General features: G+C 34.3%; 1 protein-coding gene across 1 annotated transcript in view; it reads left to right on the forward strand.

Moving 5' to 3' along the window:
• The window catches only part of KCNT2 (potassium sodium-activated channel subfamily T member 2), a 405,225-nt gene that overhangs the window by 167,589 nt on the left and 215,852 nt on the right, over positions 1-21,784 (forward strand). The window contains exons 9-11 of the mRNA XM_030937154.1: positions 17,645-17,825; positions 19,134-19,298; positions 21,415-21,551. Coding sequence (XP_030793014.1) covers positions 17,645-17,825; positions 19,134-19,298; positions 21,415-21,551 — 483 coding nt within the window. The remainder of the gene's footprint in view (positions 1-17,644; positions 17,826-19,133; positions 19,299-21,414; positions 21,552-21,784) is intronic.

Here is a 21,784-nt window from a genome sequence, read left to right on the forward strand (position 1 = left end):
CTCACACATATATCCCATAGGTAAACACACACACTCACTCTCTCTGTCTCTCTTATGTTTTTTTTTGTTCAAGCTCATTTCTTCTGTGAGCCATCATCAAATGATGTAGTTCCTCAGGGATCAGTTCTATCTCCTTTTTAAATTTTATCATTTCTTCTTATATTTTTCTTTTAGGAATATATCTTACATTTTAGTTATATTATCTGTAATTCTATAAATATAGCGGTATGGATAGTGTGTTATGATATGTGTCCATACAAATTAATATCTAGGGATGGCTAATGAGCTTATGAAGGACTCTAATCAGGAACTGGTACCGACTATTGCCAGTTTCAAGCGTCAATAGTTCTGTGCCCAAATCCTTTCAAATTAACATAAGATGAATTAGAAATATTTTTCAAGACATGTGGTTGGCAAGAAAATATTGTTTGTTTGCCTCTGCCCTTGTGTAATTGGATTATAAGAACATGGTGAGCACAGTAGCCTAACCCTTTAGGGAACCTTTTCAAACCTGTTTCCATTTAACAGCACCTTCAGTCACCTGATTCCATAAGCTGGTTATTGAACCTGCCTTTAGTACATTTTCATACTTTTGTGGTACGAACTTTTTTTCCCCCCATGTGTTTGTTCCCATATGTTTGTTGATATGTAATCCTCTTTGATCTTACAAAATAGGGATTGATAACTATTTTATGTGATGGAGTTTCATCTAAGGTTTGCTCTCAGTGTATAATGTTTGGCTGCAAGGCTGTGGAGGGCAAGGAAAATCAAGCTGAAGCCTCAATTTTTCCTCTTTACATTCGTGGTTACAAATATGCCCCCCAAATAACTTGAAAATGATGACCAAATAAATAGTCTTAGGTCAGTTTTTATGGCTTTAATTACAACTTTTAAATGCAACTGTTTCTGTTACATTTCCTCTTAGACTCCTCAAACTAAATATGACCAAAAGAAAATTTATATTTCTTCCCAAAATGTCCCCATCTCTGAGATAGCAATTACTGCTCATTCTTTTGAGCAATCCAGATACGTAGGAGGCATTCTTAACACTTCCTGCTTTGTTACAGAATACACAATCAACAAATCTCATAGATTTTACCTTCTAAACATCCTGCAAATCTATCCACTTCTGTACTTCTTAGTCACCACTTTATTTATCTGAATGATCATAACGTCTTTATAGCAACAGCTATATATGTGGCTTACCTATATGCCCTCTGGCTCTATTCCAAACCATTCGTCTCATGACGTCCAAATGACCTTTGTGATATACAAATACGACTGTGTTGCCACATACTTAATACTTGTTAAAATATTCCGTGTGTCTTGGGGTATAGACAAAGCTTAATTTGTTCTAAATTTCTTTCATGAACAGTGTTGTCCCTATGTTTTTATTTTCATCCCACATTTTAATTTTTTCTCTGCTTAGGAGTCCTATTTTTGTTGTTTTGTTTTTACTTCCTCCATCATGCTAACCTCCCTTCTACCTAGAATGCTCTGCCTTCTCTACTGAATAAAAGTTGAAAGCCTGACATCCTTTTTATTTTAAGCATGACTCTTGCATTGAAGTCCGAACCACCTGCTTAGATCAAATTTCACTATGAACGGAAATCATAACTCTGGAGCCTCTCTTTCTATAGTTGTATACATATACATTAGTCATTATTTTCTATCTCTTCCACTAAAATCTAAGTTCCATCAAGGAAACAGTCATGCTGGTTTTTACATAGCAGTGTCTTTGCCAGTACTAAGTACTGTGACTGACATTTAGTAGTACTCAATAAATAGGTGAATGGAGAACAAAACTTTTTCAAATGCATGTGGTCTGCAACAGAGCAAATATAAAAGCATAAGCACTTATATCTCACATTTTTCAGGAGAAGCAAATCCTATAAGTTTTCCAAGAAGCAAGAAGTAATAAATTAAAAGTGTTCTCATTTATTAGTAGAAAGGTAAAGTGATTAAGTACCAGGTTGCCTTTATTTACTGTCTTATGTGATTTCGTTTTAAAAACATGAAAATAATTATAATAGCTTTTCTATCGGTGGTACAGCAGAACTGTTCTTTTTCTCAATAAGGATTTAACCTGGTAATGTTGGAGTTTCATAGAATGGGAGTTTCCAGATGAACGTGATGAATTTTCTTGATTATTGACTGTACCATGCGATTGCCTTTGACCATTATGGTTCTGTCTCCTTATTTTCACCTGGTTTGATCTACTTTAATCATCCTTCTTATTCCATTGTTTTGTCTCTTTATTTGTCTACTTCCTTCACAATTCACAGTGGGAAATACATTTTACATTAAGGCACAGTACATATTTCTTAATAAATGTTTACGAATGAATATGAATAGATACTTTGCATAGCATATGACCTAAGGATTCAACAGAACAATACACTACATGATTAAAAGCTCCATCTTTCCTACTAATGACAGAACCCTCCCAATTTCATTTGTATATATAATAGTAATGACCCACAGGCTGAGTCTATAAAAAAATCTACAAAGATTGTTTAGCAGATGCTTTTATTTTTTTAAAAATCATTAATGATGAAAGAAGATAAAATGTAGTCAATTGCAATTTAACAGAATTTTGTTTAAAGAAGTATATTCTATAGGACTGACAATAGACAATGTGGAGTCCATTTAGTTGAAAGGTTTAATGTAAGAAAGAACACTTAGCACTCTGGTCGGCAAAGCCTTAGATAATTTCTGTCGTATGCCTTGGCGGTTCTTCTCTCATTAGGTGAAAGAAAAAAAGGAAAAAAAAAAAAGTAGATTTAAAAATATATAAATTAAGAGAGCTATTCAAAATGGAGGAATATTTTGTTAAAATGAGATTTAAGAAGTGAATACTTTTTAAATGTTTATTTTTTTACTTCTAAGGGTAATCTGAAATGAAAGGCCAGCTATGATATATGTCATAAATCTTGATACTGCAAAATGGGTCCTAATACTTTTCAGTTAATGTGTTAAGATGTTTCATAGGTATTTAGTTTCTTTAACTAAAATTATTCTTAATAAGATTTAACACTATTTCAGTTAACAAAAAGGTGGAATGTTAATTTTTTTAATGAGTTACAGTTTTGAGTCTTCCTTTCCATATGGCATGCTCAATTTGGTGAGCCACATTTCAAAATAATTGCAGTACTTAGGAAAAAAATCTGTCTTCTCCCAGCTTCTTTCTGAGCAGGATGAGGAAGCTTCTGTGCTTATCTAGTGCTTTGCTTGGCTGCTGTGGGGCTGTATGTATAGACTGTACTTTGTCAGAAATCTCAAGGTTCAGATTTGTAGGAACTCAGTAAAAGAGATGCTGAGTGAGGCATATTGATTTTTTTTTGGATCTGAGGAAGGAATGGTAGGTCATACCAAAATGCATACTTACGGGTTTTTAAGTGGAATCAAATTGAGATGAAGGGTAGAGATGGAGAATTTTTAAAATGTTGTATTTTTAAGTTATATATTTGGATATCCATGAAAAAACAAAAAAAAATTAGGGACTGGCAGTTTCATTATTAAATTCCTTTATGGAACAGTTACTCCAAGGCTGTGTAATCCACATGATAGGCAAAGATGAAAGTTACTCAAGTCATTTTATGATTAAGGTAAACTGTGATTCTAAAATACTAAGACAAAGCACAAACTATAGGCTCACATTCTCAAAGTTTATTCCATAAAACCCTAACTCTTTGAAATATTCTGTATAATCCAAAATATTTGGCAGATATGTTTGGTAAATCCTATAAAATTAATCCATCCTCAGAGATCCACAATAAATATTAGCTCACTAAAAAAATCTGAAAAGTCATTTGATAAAAAACTATACTTAACCCAGAGTTGCCAAATGTATTTGACTGCAGAATCTTGTATCTGCTTAATATTTACCACCAAATTGGATTGTCAAGGAACATATACATACAATGAAATACAGAACTGAAGACAAAGTTCACTTTAAAATGATGGATTAAAAAATCCTGTGGTAATAAATTGCCAGGATAAAATTGTAAGTTCATTTAAATTAAAAATTAAAACCAAACAAAATATTAAACAAATAAAAAGACGCTAAACATTACCTCAAGGGTAGACAGGGGTAGGATAATATACGACTTCGTTTGTATCCTTATTGTATGTCTTTAGTTTATTTTACTTTACATTCTGGCATACATGTTCAGAACATGCAAGTTTGTTACATAGATATACATGTGTCATGGTGGTTTGCTGCACCTATCAATCCATCACCCAGGTTTTAAGCCCCACGTGCATTAGGTATCTGTCGTAATGCTCTTCCTCCCCCTGCCCCCTACCTGCTGACAGGCCCTGGTGTGTAATGATCCCCTCCCAGTGTCCATGTGTTATTATATGTCTTTTAATAACAAGTCCATATTACTATTGTTTTGGAACGGAAAAGATTAGAACTGTAAACAAGTTCAAGTAGGATGTAAACCAAGGAGTGTAAGAAATGGCTTTCTACAGGTATATATTAATATAATACAAAATGCAAATGGTTGGAGGATATCTAATAGGAATGTTAAATTCAGCGTGTCCAAAAGGGAAATATTTTCATACCTTCTACCTGAAAAGTTTTCTGTAATATTTCTTGCTTTATGTCATTATTAACCATTGCCTTTATCCCCTACTATCCGTAGGTCATATTTGGAAAATCAGTAACTATTGGTTGAAAACCAGATAAAACAATATACTTGTCAAGGGGGCATATTTATTTCATATGGTTTTAGTCATACATTCAATCTTCTATTCATATGGTTGGGAATTATTAGAGTATGTGAAATTCCCCAGGAAATTTCTGTATTTTTCTGTTGTACATTGGTTGTAATCAAGTTCTGAAAAGGTGTTTAGGGACAAATTTAGCCATTTGTCATTTTGTTCTATTGTATGCATAATATAAACATGTATTTACCTGAATTTTAGAAAAAAATACTATATATATATAAGCATATAAAATTCTTGAAGGATTTTTATTCTGCGACAATATTCTTTAAAACAGATATTAACCAAAGTGGACATTCACATAAAACTAAGTCACGGTAAAACAGAAATTACCATGTGAATTAGTTTTGAAAGCCCAAGCCCAGTTTAAACTCAATATTGTGAATATTGACCACCATTATGCAAAAAGATAAATATGTGAATGGCAGGATTTGTCTGCTTCCCAAAGTGCATAAACTTTTAATAAATGGGTATACTTAACATTCACAAAATATAAAATCCATAAGTCATATAAAATTAAATATCTGTTTAAATCTTAATAGTGAGCATGAATATATGTTTTAAGTAATATAAAAAGAGAAAATTCTATGGGAATTTTTTTCAAAATGTTACCTTTTAAAATTTAGGTTTTAAATGTTAACATATCATGATATTACTTACATAACTTAGTGACTTGTATAAATATACACATATAGGATATATAGATATACTGTCTTTTATATAATCACAAATGAAATCCTTTCATTCAGTTAATGTCAGTGATAAGTAATCCTTTAAAACAAGTCACTAGCCTGATGTTGACATACTGGCACTAAAATAGTGCTTAATCTTTTTTCCCTTACTGCTTTTCCAAGAATTCATTGTCAGTTTCTGTAAATGATGGCAGTCAATCCTCCAAAGGTCACCTAATCTCAGCATGACTATTCTTTGTAAATAGTTAAAGATTATGGGTTTACCTTGCAAATTGCCTAACTTTTCTTTTCTTTTTTTTTTTTTTTTTTTTTGGAGCCTTCTATGATCGCCCATATTTCCACTTCCATAACCCTTGGGACTCGCAGCATTGAGAAAGGATACGATTATAGCTACTCATTAATCCGTGGATGGTGTCCTGCTGCTAATAAACTTGTTAGTGAATCCCTAGGAAAGAGGGATAAACACTGTTTTTTTATCACCACTTTCTCTCTCTTCAATCCCCGACTCTATTGTTAGCAGTAGCATTTTATTTTTTTATAAAATAGAAACCAAAGCTTTATACCACTGTTGTGTATATATTTGATTCATTTTTATTATTCCATTTCTGTCATGCTGGGGCTATAAATAACAAAATTACTACTGAATTATTGAACATTTTTCTATCCCAGACATTTCATAGAGCATTAGCTCATTTATTTATCATTATAGCCAATGAGAAGTTAATATTATTATTAATACATTTGCTTTTCAATTGAGGAGCATGAAGCTTGAATAACCTACCTAGGTTAGCACTGTATTAGAAAGTAAAACCGTTTATTAATTTATGATATTATTAGTAATAGTAAAGTGAGGTCATAATCATTCACTTTAGATTTTAGAAGCTCTTTTTTTTACCCTGACTGGGTGAAAGACCTTTGTCCTATTGATGTCTGCATCTGTAACATGCAGTACAATGCTTGGCTAGTAAACCATTAATAAATTTATTTGTATGAATAAATGTGACTAACTTTTATAATGTTAGGTAACTTTTTTCCGTTATAAAACATTTAAGTAAAATTTTATAGCATGTGTTAGTATATATACATGATTTTATTATTAGTTAAAATTTATAGGTATTTTTGCAATAGAGAAATTCTAATAAAAAGATATTACATTTGCAATTTTTCATTTGAAAGTAAATGAGTATAAATGAATTAGAGTAACTTTGATATACATTAGCTAAGCAAGAATTATAAATAGAACATGGTGTGATATTGGTTTATTTTTTATATTTTAGAGCGCAATAAATTTTTTAATTTAAAATGTTTAGACAGGGGATATAGGACAATAAACAAAATGTGTGTTACAATTAGATAACTACCAAAACCAAGCATTTTAAGAAAGCTAATATATATGTATACATATATAGTTCCCAGTCACGAAACAATATTTAATTTGATTGCTAGAATATATAAACATACCAAAGTATTTACTAAAATCCACCAACCATGATCATTTTTGCTTTAATGAGACATTATTAAATTCTCCTGCTACTTTAATTTAATTTGTAATTTAAATTGTTTAACTTGGTTTTAACTGACTGAAAAGATGCATCTCTTTTATGATATGGCAAAATAGAATATTATGCTTATGAATGTGCTGTATTTGAGTATATTTTGTATTTAATTTATCAGAAAATCTCTGCTTATCATTAAAATTATTTCTGGATACAGACACAAAAGAAGAACTCACCAAAATTCATTAATTATGATGAAAGAGAGGAGACAGTTTTCGTTTAATAATAGCTCCAAAGACATGTGTGAATGAAACAAGATAACACTCTATATTACAATGCCTAATTATCACGTATTGCTTCAAATCTTTATGTAACATGTTTTAGGATTCAGAGATCTAGGTAAAATAACTAATATGTATTAGTGAAATATTAATGTTTGTGCATAATGCAAATCCAATATGTTTTCAATTCTAATACTGTCTTTGGTTTAATTATTATATAATATATAAGTAACAGTCAACTGTCTGTGTATCCACCTGTCCTGAAGGCACACTTTCTTCTCTTCCTTCCTACAATTAGCTGAATTGTTTTTTGAAGAGATAGTTTATATATAAGGATATATTTTACTTGAATGATTACCACAGAGCAGTAAAATAAGTCTTTATATTTATTATCTTTGAAACATCTCCAGTTGTGTTGCCAGTAACCAAAATAATATGCAATTAAACAATGTTTTACACATGTTGTGTATAGGTACTCTATAATGGGTATCAGAAAATGATGCTATGACTATATAATGTGAATCAGAACAGTCTATTTTCTGTTTTTGTTTTTGTTTTTTTTTCTGAGACGGAGTCTCACTCGTCGCCCAGGCTGGAGTGCAGTGGCCGGATCTCAGCTCACTGCAAGCTCCGCCTCCCGGGTTCACGCCATTCTCCTGCCTCAGCCTCCCGAGCAGCTGGGACTACAGGCGCCCGCCACATCGCCCGGCTAATTTTTTGTATTTTTAGTAGAGATGGGGTTTCACCGTGTTAGCCAGGATGGTCTCCATCTCCTGACCTGGTGATCTGCCCGCCTCGGCCTCCCAAAGTGCTAGGATTGTAGGCGCCCAGCCTAATCTCTGTTTTTAAATTAAACTTCTCCATGTCTTAGTATCATTTTGTAAAAAACTCTGAACAAGTACTTTTAAAAATACTTTTTAAATGAAATGTTTAGAATTTGGTGAGGCTTGAAGACATTTTTTCTTAAATAATGTGAACATTCTACCTTTAGGATTTGATAAGCTAGTGAAAATTTCTGCAAAATTCCCTTCTAAACAATTTCAACTCTTTGAGAAGGTGATATTTTACATAAACACAAGATAACAAAAAGGGAAGTAGTTGCAAAAGTTAATGGGAAAGTGACAATGGAGTCCAGATTGTATACCTATCACAGGCAATTCTGTCTCTAATGTGGAGTAATTTGTTTCTTCCGTAAAACATAGCCTAGACAGTTGTCTGAATGTTTTAGTATGTACTGAACTGATTGACTGAACTTTTATCAGAGTATGCAGTATTCACTAAACATAACAGGATTATGAGTCAAGCATTTGATTTGTAAGTCTACATGGTAGCAAAGTTAATCATAAAAACTTTTGAAATACGTTATTGGCATAGACTTTTCAGAATGAAATGTGACTAAAATAAATATATCTTATATTGGAATATGCAATTTTTTTTATAAAAGATAAATTTTTAGTTTATTATTTACTTGTACATTACATATGTAGAATGAATTTCAGTAAGTAAATCAAAAGCATTTCAAATTCCCCAATTTTTCATTTATTATATTTAAATATTACTACCTGAAACAAAAGCTGGAGTTATAAATACTAGTTACTAGGAAAAGTAAAGCCTATTTTACTTACTTTTAGTACTTGACTATTTCAAATGATATTATGTTAAGTAAACAGTCCAAATAGTGAAGGTGAGATAAATGAGACAAAAGTTTAAGAAAGAAGCAAATTAGATCCAGATGCTGTATTCCATAATCATATATATATATGGAATATATATATATGTGTGTGTGTGTGTGTGTGTGTGTGTGTATGTATATATATATATATATATATATATATATATAGAGAGAGAGAGAGAGAGAGAGAGAGAGAGAGAGAGAGTATCTACTGCTGAATAACAAAGCACCCCTAAACTTAGTGGCTTAAAATAGCTAGTTGGTGATTTCTCAAAATTCTGTGGTTGATTTCCAGGGCTGATTTTCTGCCAGTCTCACCTTAATTACTCTTTCAACTTAAGCAATCTAATGGCCTGAGAAGAAATGGAAGATGTAACATGGCCCTACTATCATGTCTGGCAATTGGAAGAGAACCAAGTAGGACATCTTAGTTCTCTTCCACATGGCCTCTCATCCTCTAGTAGACTGTACCACCATCTTCACAGTGTGGTGGTCTCGGGGTATCAAGAAAATGAGAAAAAGAGCTGCGATGTCTCTTAAGGCTTAGCATCTGCAACCACATGATGTCACTTCCATCATATTTATTGGTCAAAGCAAGTCATTAGTCCAGTTCAAATTCAAGGACCTGAAGACATAGACTTCATATCTTGACGGGTGGTACAGGAATATTATATTGCAAAAGAAGGGTTTGTTGAACATATGAAGACTTGATTTGTTGGCAGCTATTATAATATTCTATCAAACTACAGATTATAGAAGTTTCTTTAAACAGTGAGAATCCCGCAGCTTTTTGAACCTGAGGTTGAGCTGTGTTTAAAGAATATGAATACTGCCTTTATGAGTACATTATGTTAAAAGGACAGACAAAAGACCTGAAAGCACAGTAGGAGACTTTTCTGATAATTTAGGTCTGGAAAATAAATGTTTGAATTAGGAAATACATATTTTAACTATAGTCAGAGATTGGCTTTTAATGCATACTCAAGCAAAAGTAAGCATTCAATATTTGAATCTTTAAAAATATGTAAGTTATCTTCCTTTCCTTTCTATTTTCTAGTGAAGTATAAAGAATTTAAGCAAAAATTGTTTACACTGTCAAACATATGTTATTTTAAATAAAATTTTAAAACCTGACTTCACAGAAGTATTATACAATTCCATTTTTGGTAATACTAGGCTACATCTGAATATTCTTATAATTAGTTTGGCAATATTCCATAGAGGTAGCTGTGCCAATAAACTGATATGAATCAACTCCTTGGTTTAAGTGTGCTTACAATCTGGCAACTCACACAAAATTTGTAAGCATAAAACGAGGGCGATTTTGCTGGGCCATTTTGGAGACCTGAAGTGACTAAAGTAAAAGGAAAAAAAGCAAATAAACTCACACAAAAGTTGTAAACAATTAAAATGATGACGTGTATCTTCCTTTCTCTCTTCTGTCTCTTGATCCTTCTAGTTATGTACCTACCCATCTACATAACCATTCATAAACTTATTCTTGACTGTACCAAAATATGTGTATATATGTATATACATATATATATATATGCATAAACACAATAGAATATGTATGCTACATAATTTAGACAAATAAGGAGATTATCTTAAAAGACTGGGAAAGGAACTTCTGGAAAGTAAACACTGAATATTTATTTCTTCATGGTTGTCATAATTGAGCCATGTGCTTGGTGTACCCATAAGCCATAGTGAGAGTTCACAAATATACACTGATTTTTAAAATAGCTTTATAGGGATATAATACATGTATCATAAAATTTACTCATTTTAAGTGTAAATTCAATATTTTTTTCATGTATATTCAAAGTTATATACATAAAGTGATATATACCATCACCTCAATTCAGTTTTAGAACATTTTCACCACCACATTCCCACCAACAGTCCCAGGCAACCACTAATTTGCTGGCTGTTCTCTGGACATTTCGTATGAACAGAATCATACAACATATGGTCTTTTATATCTGACTTATTTCATTCAACATGTTTTTGCAGTTTATCCAGAACTTGGCTTCTTTTAATTTTTATTTATTTATTTGTTTACTGAGTAGTATTCCATGATTGTATTAGTCTATGCTGCTATAACCAAATTCTTGAGGCTGGGTAATATGTAAACAATAGAAATTTCTTTCTCACAATCCTGAAGGCTGTGAAGGCCAAGATCAAGGTGTTGGAAATTTAACATCTCTTAAGGGCCTTCTCTCTGCTTTCCAGATGAGGACTTACTACTGCATCCTCCCCAGGCAGAAGGGCAAAAAGGGCCTAGCTGGTTCTGACCTACAATTTGATAAGATTGCTAATTCCATTCATGAGTGCTCTACTCTCACGACTTTTCATCACCTCCTAAAGGCCCCACTTCTTAATAACGTTGCATTATGAAATTTAAGTGTCAATGCGAATTTTGAAGGGGACACAAACATTCACCCCATAGCCTTCTGCTCCTGGCCCATCAAAATGCATGTCTTGCTCACATACAAAATACATTTTATTTCATCCCAGTAGCCCCTAAAGTTTTAAGTTGTTCCAACACCAACTCTAAGTCCAAAGTCTCATCTAAATATCACCTAAATTAGATATGGGTGAGACTCAAGGCATGATTCATCCTGAGGCAAATTACTCTTCAGCTGTGAGCCTGTGAAATTAAACAAGTTTTGTGCTTCCAAAATACAATGGCGAGACAGGCATAGGATAGACATTCTTATTCTAAAGGGGAGAAATAGTCAAGAAGAAATGAGTAATAAGTCCCAATTAAGTTTGAAATCCAACAAGGAAAAAACATTAAATCTTGAGGTTTGAGATTAATTTTTGACTCCATGTCTTGACTTCTGGTCACACTGGGGAGGAGTTGGCCCCCATCAGGCCGTGGGAAGCCCCATCTTCTAGGCTTTGCTTGGCATAGACCACACAGCAGCACCTGTAGGGTTGGGGTCTAGTATCCCCAGCTCTCCCACACTGGCATTTCATGCTGGTGACTACAGCTATGGGGTTTGAGGGATAGCTCCACCCCTATGGCTCTACCACACATTGCTCTAATGGGGACTCTCTGTGTGGCCATACCCCTGCAGTAGTTCTCTTTCTTGACCCCAAGTTCTCCAAGACATCCTTTGAAATCTGGGGAAAGGTAACCATGCCTTCACAGCTTGTGCCCTTTGCCGCCTCTGCAAAATTAGCACCACATGAATGCCACCAAGGTTTACCATCTCCAACTCCCATAGTAGCATCCTGAGTCACTCCTGCACCTGCTTGACCAGCACTTGGGGTGGCCGAAGAGCACTGCACCGGAATGAAGAAAGCCAACTCTTGAGGCCCCAAAGGTGTCCTGGTTTTCTCTGTTGAAATTGTTCTGCCCTCAAAGTTTTCACACTCTAGTCCTGTGATGAGAGTGACAGTCTGGAGGAGCTCCAAAATGCCTTCAGGATTATTCTTCCATTGTCTTGATGAAGACCACCTGGCTTCTTTTTAGCTCACAAGAGTCTCCATATCACATGGTTGCTTGGACATACTGTTAGTGTTTTTTCAGGATCACAATTTTTATTTACAATCTGACTAGGCTGGGTATTTTCCAAATTATTAGGTTTTGCTTCCCTTTTGATTATAAATTTCATCTTTAATCCATTTCTCCCTTCTGGCATTTTACTAAAAGCAGTCAAGAACCACAATACATCACCCTGAACACTTTGCTTAGAGATTTCTTCTGCTGCATATTCTAGTTCACCACCTTTAAACTGTGCCTTCCACAAAATATTAGGACACAGACATAATTACCCAGTTTTACCACTTTGTAATAAGGATGACTTTTCCTCCAGTTTCCAATTAGATATTCTTCATTTCTGTCTAAGAACTCATCAGAAAGGCCTTTACTGTAGGTATTTCCCCCAATATTCTGGTCATGTCTGTTTAAATAATCTATAAGAAGAGGTAGGTTACTCTCCTTTTCTTCTGAGCCTTCACCAAAATTGCCCTTAAACGCTGGAAATGTAGGCTTTTTTTCTGTCATGTACCCTAAAATTTTTCCTGCCTCTATCCATTACCTAATGCCAAAGCTGCTTTCATATTTTTAGGTATTTGTTATAGCAACACCCTATTTCTCAGTGTCAATTTCTGTATTAGTTCATTTGTGCTGCTGTAATAAAATACTTGAGATGGTAATTTATGAACAACAGAAATATATTTCTCACAATTCCAGAAGAAGGGGAGTTCACGATCAAGGGCTCACAGATTTGGTATCTGGTGAAAGCCTTCTCTCTCACCAAGGTGAGGCATTGTTGCTGTGTCTTCACAAGGCAGAAGGCATAAGAGCAAAAAGAGGACTAGCTAGTTCCCTCCAACACTTTTATAAGATTGCTGATCCCATTCTTGAGAGCCCCAGATTTAATCACCTCCTAAAGCCCACCTCTAAATAATGTTGCATTGTGAATTTAAGTTTCAACATGAATTTTGGAGGAGACACAGACATTCAAACCATAGCAATTATGCACTGATTGCTGTGTTGCAAATCTTACATCTTCCTCCAACATTGCACAACATATTTTATTATTCATAGTCTCACTTTACTGTTTTTTGCTAATAGCAACGTTATTCCTAATGTTATTTTGACACATTTCTAATTTGAGGACATTTAACAACTTTTACACCACGCCCTTACTGTCACCTCATCAATAGCTTTGTACAAATGATCGATTCATTTAATGACTTGTTTTAAGAATGGTTTGGTGTCTTAGTCCATTTTGTGCTGCCATAAGATAATGCCTGAAACTGGGTAATTTATAATAAGTGGAAATGTATTGGCTCATATTGGTTTTGGATGCTGGGAATACAAGATCAAGGTGCTGGCGACTGGTGAAGGTCTTCCTGCTATCTCATAACATGGTAGAAGAGGCAAAGAGAGAGAGGAAGCACACATGAGACAGAGAGAGAGAGAGAGAAAGCATGTGAGGGAGCCCATTCCCAGGATACCAATGTTAGTTCATTCATGTTGGTGGAGCCCTCCTGACCTAAACACCTCTTAACGGTCTCACCTCTTAGTATGGTACAATGGCAATCAATTGGTTTTTTCCCTCTGATATCATTTTATTGGATATCCTTGAATTATGCACATTCATAGCAGTATATCATAATGAAGTCAGTGTATTCCTTTTTAGGGGGAAGCTTCTTAATGTTAAAAGCTTCCTAAGCGTTATTTGCTAAAACACAGTTTGAATAGCAGTGTAACTGTGTAGTCTGATGATATATATATATATATTTTTAATATACTTTAAGTTCTAGGGTACATGTGCACAACATACAGGTTTGTTACATATGTACACATGTGCCTTGTTGGTGTGCTGCACCCATTAACTCGTCATTTACATTAGGTATAGCTCCTAATGCTATCCCTCCCCACTCCCCCTTCTTCACAATAGATCCCGGTGTGTGATGTTCCCCTTCCTGTGTCCAAGTGATCTCATTGTTCAATTCCCACCCATGAGTGAGAACATGCGGTATTTGGTTTTCTGTTCTTGTGATAGTTTGCTGAGAATGATGGTTTCCAGCTGCATCCATGTCCCTACAAAGGACATGAACTCATCCTTTTTTATAGCTGCATAGTATTCCATGGTGTATATGTGCCACATTTTCTTAATCCAGTCTGTCACTGATGGACATTTGGGTTGATTCCAAGTCTTTGCTATTGTGAATAGTGCCACAATAAACATATGTGTGCATGTGTCTTTATAGCAGCATGACTTAGAAGCCTTTGGGTATATACCCAGTAATAGGATGACTGGGTCAAATGGTATTTCTAGTTCTAGATCCTTCAGGAATCGCCACACTGTTTTCCATAATGGTTGAACTAGTTTACAGTCCCACCAACAGTGTAAAAGTGTTCCTATTTCTCCACATCCTCTCCAGCACCTGTAGTTTCCCGATTTTTTAATGATTGCCATTCCAACTGGTGTGAGATGGTATCTCATTGTGGTTTTGATTTGCATTTCTCTGATGGCCAGTGATGATGAGCATTTTTTCATGTGTCTGGTGGCTGTATGAATGTCTTCTTTTGAGAAGTGTCTGTTCATATCCTTTGCCCACTTTTTGATGGGGTGGTTTGTTTTTTTCTTGTAAATTTGATTGAGTTCTTTATAGGTTCTGGATATTAGCCCTTTGTCAGATGAGATTGCAAAAACTTTCTCCCATTCTGTAGGTTGCCTGTTCACTCTGATGGTAGTTTCTTTTGCTATGCAGAAGCTCTTTAGTTTAATTAGATCCCATTTGTCAATTTTGGCTTTTGTTGCCATTGCTTTTGGTGTTTTAGACATGAAGTCCTTGCCCATGCCTATGTCCTGAATGATATTACCTAGGTTTTATTCTGGGCTTTTTATGGTTTTAGATCTAACATTTAAGTTTCTAATCCATCTTGAATTAATTTTCTTATAAGGAATAAGGAAAGGATACAGTTTCAGCTTTCTACTTATGGTTAGGCAATTTTCCCAGCACCATTTATTAAATAGGGAATCCTTTCCCCATTTCTTGTTTTTGTCAGGTTTGTCAAAAATCAGATGGCTGTAGATGTGTGGTATTATTTCTGAGGGCTCTGTTCTGTTCCATTGGTCTATATCTCTGTTTTGGTACCAGTACCATGCTGTTTTGGTTACTGTAGCTTTGTAGTATATTTTGAAGTCAGGTAGCGTGATGCCTCCAACTTTATTCTTTTGGCTTAGGATTGTCTTGGCATTGTGGGGTCTTTTTTGGTTCCATATGAACTTTAAAGTAGTTTTTTCCAATTCTGTGAGGAAAGTCATTGGTAGCTTATGGGGATGGCATTGAATCTATAAATTACCTTGGGAAGTATGGCCATTTTCACAATATTGATTCTACCTATCCATGAGCATGGGTATGTTCTTCCATTTGTTTGTGTCCTCTTTTATTTCACTGAGCAGTGGTTTATAGTTCTACTTGAAGAGGTCCTTTACATCCCTGGTAAGTTGGATTCCTAGGTATTTTATTCTCTTCGAAGCTATTGTGAATGGGAGTTCATTCATGATTTGGCTCTCTGTCTGTTACTGGTGTATAAGAATGCTTGTGACTTTTGCACATTGATTTTGGATCCTGAGACTTTGCTGAAGTTGCTCATCAGCTTAAGGAGATTTTGGGCTGAGACAATGGGGTTTTCTAAATATACAATCATGTCAGCTGCAAACAGGGACAATTTGACTTCTTCTTTTCCTAACTGAATACTCTTTATTTCTTTCTCTTGCCTGATTGCCCTAGCCAGAACTTCCAACACTATGTTGAATAGGAGTGGTGAGAGAGGATATCCCTGTCTTGTGCCAGTTTTCAAAGGGAATGCTTCCAGTTTTTGCCCATTCAGTATGATATTGATTGTGGGTTTGTCATAAGTAGTTCTTACTATTTTGAGAAACGTTCCATCAGTACCGAATTTATTGAGCGTTTTTATCATGAAGGGCTGTTGAATTTTGTCAAAGGCCTTTTCTGCATCTATTGAGATAATCATGTGGTTTTTTCCTTTGGTTCTGTTTATATGCTGGATTACATTTATTGATTTGCATATGTTGAACCAGCCTTGCATCCCAGGGATGAAGCCCACTTGATCATGGTGGATAAGCTTTTTGATGTGCTGCTGGATTTGGTTTGCCAGTATTTTGTTGAGGATTTTTGCATTGATGTTCATCAGGGATATTGGTCTAAAATTATCTTTTTTGGTTGTATCTCTGTCAGGCTTTGGTATCAGGATGATGTTGGCCTCGTAAAATGAGTTAGGGAGGATTCCCTCTTTTTCTATTGATTGGAATAGTTTCAGAAGGAATGGTACCAACTCCTCCTTGTACCTCTGGTAGAATTTGGCTGTGAATCCGTCTAGTCTTGGACTTTTTTTGGTTGGTAGGCTATTAATTATTGCCTCAATCTCAGAGCCTGCTATTGGTCCATTCAGGAATTCAACTTCTTCCAGGTTTAGTCTTGAGAGAGTGTAAGTGTCCAGGAAATTATCCATTTCTTCTAGGTTTTCTAGTTTATTTGCATAGAGGTGTTTATAGTATTCTCTGATGGTAGTTTGTATTTCTGTGGGGTCGGTGGTGATATCCCCTTTATCATTTTTTATTGCATCTATTTGATTCTTCTCTCTTTTCTTCTTTATTAGTCTTGCTAGCGGTCTATCAATTTTATTGATTTTTTTCAAATAACCAGCTCCTGGATTCACTGATTTTTGGAGGGTTTTTTGTGTCTCTATCTCCTTCAGTTCTGCACTGATCTTAGTTATTTCTTGCCTTCTGCTAGCTTTTGAGTGTGTTTGCTCTTGACTTGAGTTTTGGAGGGGACAACATTCTAACCATAGCACTTGGCAATTGTTAACTCCTCAAGCCTTTTACTGTCTTTCTCTTCTTCCTAAATTATAAAAAAAGAAAAAGAAAAGACTTTGTATTTTGGTAGGGATTCGATGTAGCGTTTTCTGATCTCGATGTTCGTCTGGTGTCTTTGTGTATCACCCATGAGATTGTCTGTTCATTCTACATGTTACTCAAATATACTATGTGATATTTTAACTACCATTTTTGGTCACTAATCGAAATAAGAGCATATCTGGACAATGTAGGAAAATAACTTACTACTTATGTTTTTCTTAGAAAAATATATTATAAAATATAAGAGCCTATTAAATTGCTTTCTGAAATGTGCTTTGGCTTTCAACAAAATAATCATGAGAACTTTTGTGTCCTATTTGAAAGATTTAATTTTAATTCATATTTGTTTCTTTAGCATTTGTGGGATCCAACATCTGGAACGAATAGGAAAGAAGCTGAATCTCTTTGACTCCCTTTATTTCTGCATTGTGACGTTTTCTACTGTGGGCTTTGGGGATGTCACTCCTGAAACATGGTCCTCCAAGCTTTTTGTCGTTGCTATGATTTGTGTTGCTCTTGTGGTTCTACCCATACAGGTAAACATAACCATCTTACATTGTATAAAAATGTACGGAGACATGAAATTGAATCCTCCACATTTATAAAAAATGGAAAGTGGCTTATCTAACAATAATTTACTAACACATACTATCATTACATTTAATCAATTACATAAATTACTGCAGAAATGTCATTTTACATTTTATTAGAAACACCAAGTTGTTTCTTTTATTCTTCTAGTCATAATTGACAGCCCTCATCTTATTTCAATCCTTCAAGATTTTTTAAAAATATAAGGTACTTAATTATATTAAATATAGAATAATGTAGTTTTAAATCGTAGGATGTTACATCAAAGAAATAAAGTTGTGAAGGGTTGATTTTTCTTGGTTCTTCAAAATAAACCACAAAGTCATACAGTGCAATGAAGACAAATCAATTACTTATGTTGGCCAAATAAAACAAAATCTGGATCAGGTACAGTGGCTCATGCCTATAAACCCAGTATTTTGGGAGGCTGAGGCAGGTGGATGACTTGAGCCCAGGAGTTCCAGATGAGCTTGGGCTATAAGGTAAAATCCCATCTCTATAAAAAAAAAAAAAAAAGTCTGAACATGGTATGTAAATATTATGTGACACTTTGGGGAATGAGTAGGGAGGTTGCAAAGGGACAGATATATAAATGAAATTAAAAATAAGTAGATGCAATCTCTAACTCTTTCCTATAATAAGCCCTGGGTGTCCATGTGTGGGCAGATCAGAAGCAGGCTATGGGGAAATGCAAATCAAACTTGCATATTCTGTTGCAAAACTTTGGCTGCAATGTATCTGAATATAATACCTACAAAAATGGCTTTCCTACTCCAATAAATCTATGCATGTCTTTCTTCTTGACATCCCTCCCTTGCACCTTTCACTTTCCTCAGTTGCTGGCTACTGTACAGCTAGAATGTGGCCTTGTGTGTTGTGGTAAGAGTAACTCCTATTGCATGAGGTGTGGTTAGAACTTGACAGAGAGTGTGGGAAAATAACAATGAGGCTTTTCTGTTTCACTCAGCTCTACTGGACATAAAGCAGAGGTACAAACCTCTTTGTGGCCTGTTATTATGTAATAGCAAAATCATGTTAATATGTTTCCTTAGAGATCTGAAGCCCCTGGGAGGCATTTGCAGCCCTGTAGAAATTATATGAAAAGTCTGTTGTTGAAGGGGAACACTGACGATTAGAATCTCAATGAGTTCCTTCTGGGAAATTGAAAGTACCTAATAAACAATAGATGTATTGCATTGATTTATTTATTTCCTTACCTTGTTTTTCATTCACATGTGGAAAATATATTACAGTTTGAACAGTTGGCTTATTTGTGGATGGAGAGACAAAAGTCAGGTGGAAACTATAGTCGACATAGAGCTCAAACTGAAAAGCATGTCGTCCTGTGTGTCAGCTCACTGAAGATTGATTTACTTATGGATTTTTTAAATGAATTTTATGCTCATCCTCGACTCCAGGTACATTTGGCTTACGTTATGTACTATACTGGATTGTACCTACTAACATATTGTCAAAGTCAATTAACTGATGGTGCAGCCTGCTTTGTGGAGGATTTTTATTTATACAACCAAATATAGAAAGAGTAAATGAAGAACCACAAATATAACCAGGAACATAGAAAAAAATGCTGGAGGAATACACAGTATTTTAAGTTTCCTTCTGTATCTACGCTAAAAGACAGATGGAATAATGTTAATGGTACAAAGAAGATTTTTCTTTGAATTAAAGATTACTTTTTCTCCCTTGGGTAGAGCATAAATGATATTTTTATGAAACAGTGAATTTTAAGATAAAATATAATAAAACAAGAAAGAAACCATTTCAATATCATCTGCTCAGTTAAATACTGCAGAATTTTATCAAGGATTGCTAATGGAAATGTGGAAGTCTGGGACTTTCATTTTTTTCCTCTGTTTCCTGAAGTATAAATAGGTCCTATTTGTATAGCAATACATGACCAAAAATTGGACAATAACTAGGCGAATTGAGAATATGAATTATGAAGAAACTTTTTTTCTGTTTATGAAGATAAAATTCTTGAATATTTCCGCTTTCTGCTATGGGCCACGGCATTAATCTCCTTTCCTGATTACCGCACTTAATATGTTTGAAGGTCTTATATTTACTCGACCAATTTGTGTCAAGAAGTTGAATAACTCTAGACTTCAAGACAATGCTTAGTATATCTAATTATCCTTTCCTTACAAAACATAGAAATATTGATTTATGAATATTTTGGAGACCTTTATAAATACTATATTTTTGTGTTTTAAAACACCTAATTTACAATTGATTCTTAAATGGTAGAATCATTTTGTTCTGTCTTAAATGGAAGAATCATTTTGTTCTTATTCATTTGTTTTCATATGTTAACTTGAATTTTTAATAGCAACTTCATACTTATTTGTTGTTTTCTTTAAAATTATTTATATTTAATTAATTTCAAGCTTACTTATTATGATCCATAAAGAAAATCCATTTGGGGGAATATTCTGATCCCATGGTGTATTAGCCTGTTCTCACACTGCTATAAAGAAATACCTGACAGTGGGCAATGTACAAAGAAAAGAGATTTAATTGACTTATGGTTCCACTGGCTATACTGGAAACATGGTTGGAGAGGCCTAAGGAAACTTACAGTCATATGTAATATGAAAGGGAAGCAGGTATGTCTTCACATGGCCAGAGCAGGAGGAAGAGGGGGTGCTATACACTCACTATCAAGAGAACAGCAAGGAAGAAATCTGCCACTGTGATTCAGTCAACTCCCAGCAGGCCCCTCCCTTAACATTTGTGATTACAGTTTAACATGAGGTTTGGGCAGGGACACAAATCCAAACCATATCACACAGTCATTAACTTTGTCTAGTATCAATGTAGAGAATTATTTAAACTCCAGAAATTCCTAGTAGATATATTTCACAGCGGTAAAATGGTGAAGGTTTACCAGAGAATTTTAATTTCTATAGGTCATTGTTTTAAACCGTTTCACCACTCAGATGTAATTTTCTCCAAATGATCATATATTTGTAATATTTTGATATCATGTTCTTTTAATTTACTTTGCATTTTCAGTGTTTTTATGAATCCTTATTCATTCAAATATCCACCAGAAACTGTTCAAAATTATTGTATCATAATTATATAGCCAAATGATATAAATCACTATCAAAGTTTTGATCCTAAAAGTAATGAAGTGTGAATTGATACTTAAATGCTTCTGCCTGGTGTTCAATGTATATTTTAGGATCAGTCTGTAGATAGAACTAAATCTTCACAATGTGAAAGTGTGTGCCAGATATAACCACTGATTACCTTCCCTTATGCTCTTAGTAAGATTGAAATAAGTTGAGATGAACTTATTGATTTATGAGATTTGTGTATGTCCCAGTTGTATTTATTATAGTGTAATGCTATTTAATATATGCACAGGTTTTCAATGTGAAGTTTTATTAGCAAAAGTTCATTTCAGTTTTATCATATTTCAGGTTTTTCTTAGATATTTTGTTTTTCTATGTAGTATAGCATAAAACATTATTGTTTCTATTCCATTGCCCATTTTGTTTTGAATAGGATTATTATGTGGTGATTTTGTGTCCTACTGAAATGGATGTACAAGTTCGAAGGGTACTGCAGATTCCAATGTGGTCCCAAAGAGTTATCTACCTTCAAGGTTCAGCCCTTAAAGATCAAGACCTATTGAGAGCAAAGTAGGTATCCTTGCCTTTCATCTTGCAGCTTACAGTTTTGAGTGACTTAATATTTTCTCTTTCCTCCAAATTTTAGCAATTTTTGGTGTTGCAAAATGTGTTAATGTTTGAGTATAGACTTTTGCCTTAGTCCCTCTGCTGGCCAAACTAAAAGGTTAAAAATGTATCATGAAATCAGTGTGTTTACTCCTCTTTTTCAGCCTCATCTCAAGGCAAAATTGTTCAACAGACTG

Source organism: Rhinopithecus roxellana, chromosome 8 (assembly GCF_007565055.1).
Source record: "Rhinopithecus roxellana isolate Shanxi Qingling chromosome 8, ASM756505v1, whole genome shotgun sequence".
Lineage (NCBI taxonomy): Eukaryota > Metazoa > Chordata > Mammalia > Primates > Cercopithecidae > Rhinopithecus > Rhinopithecus roxellana.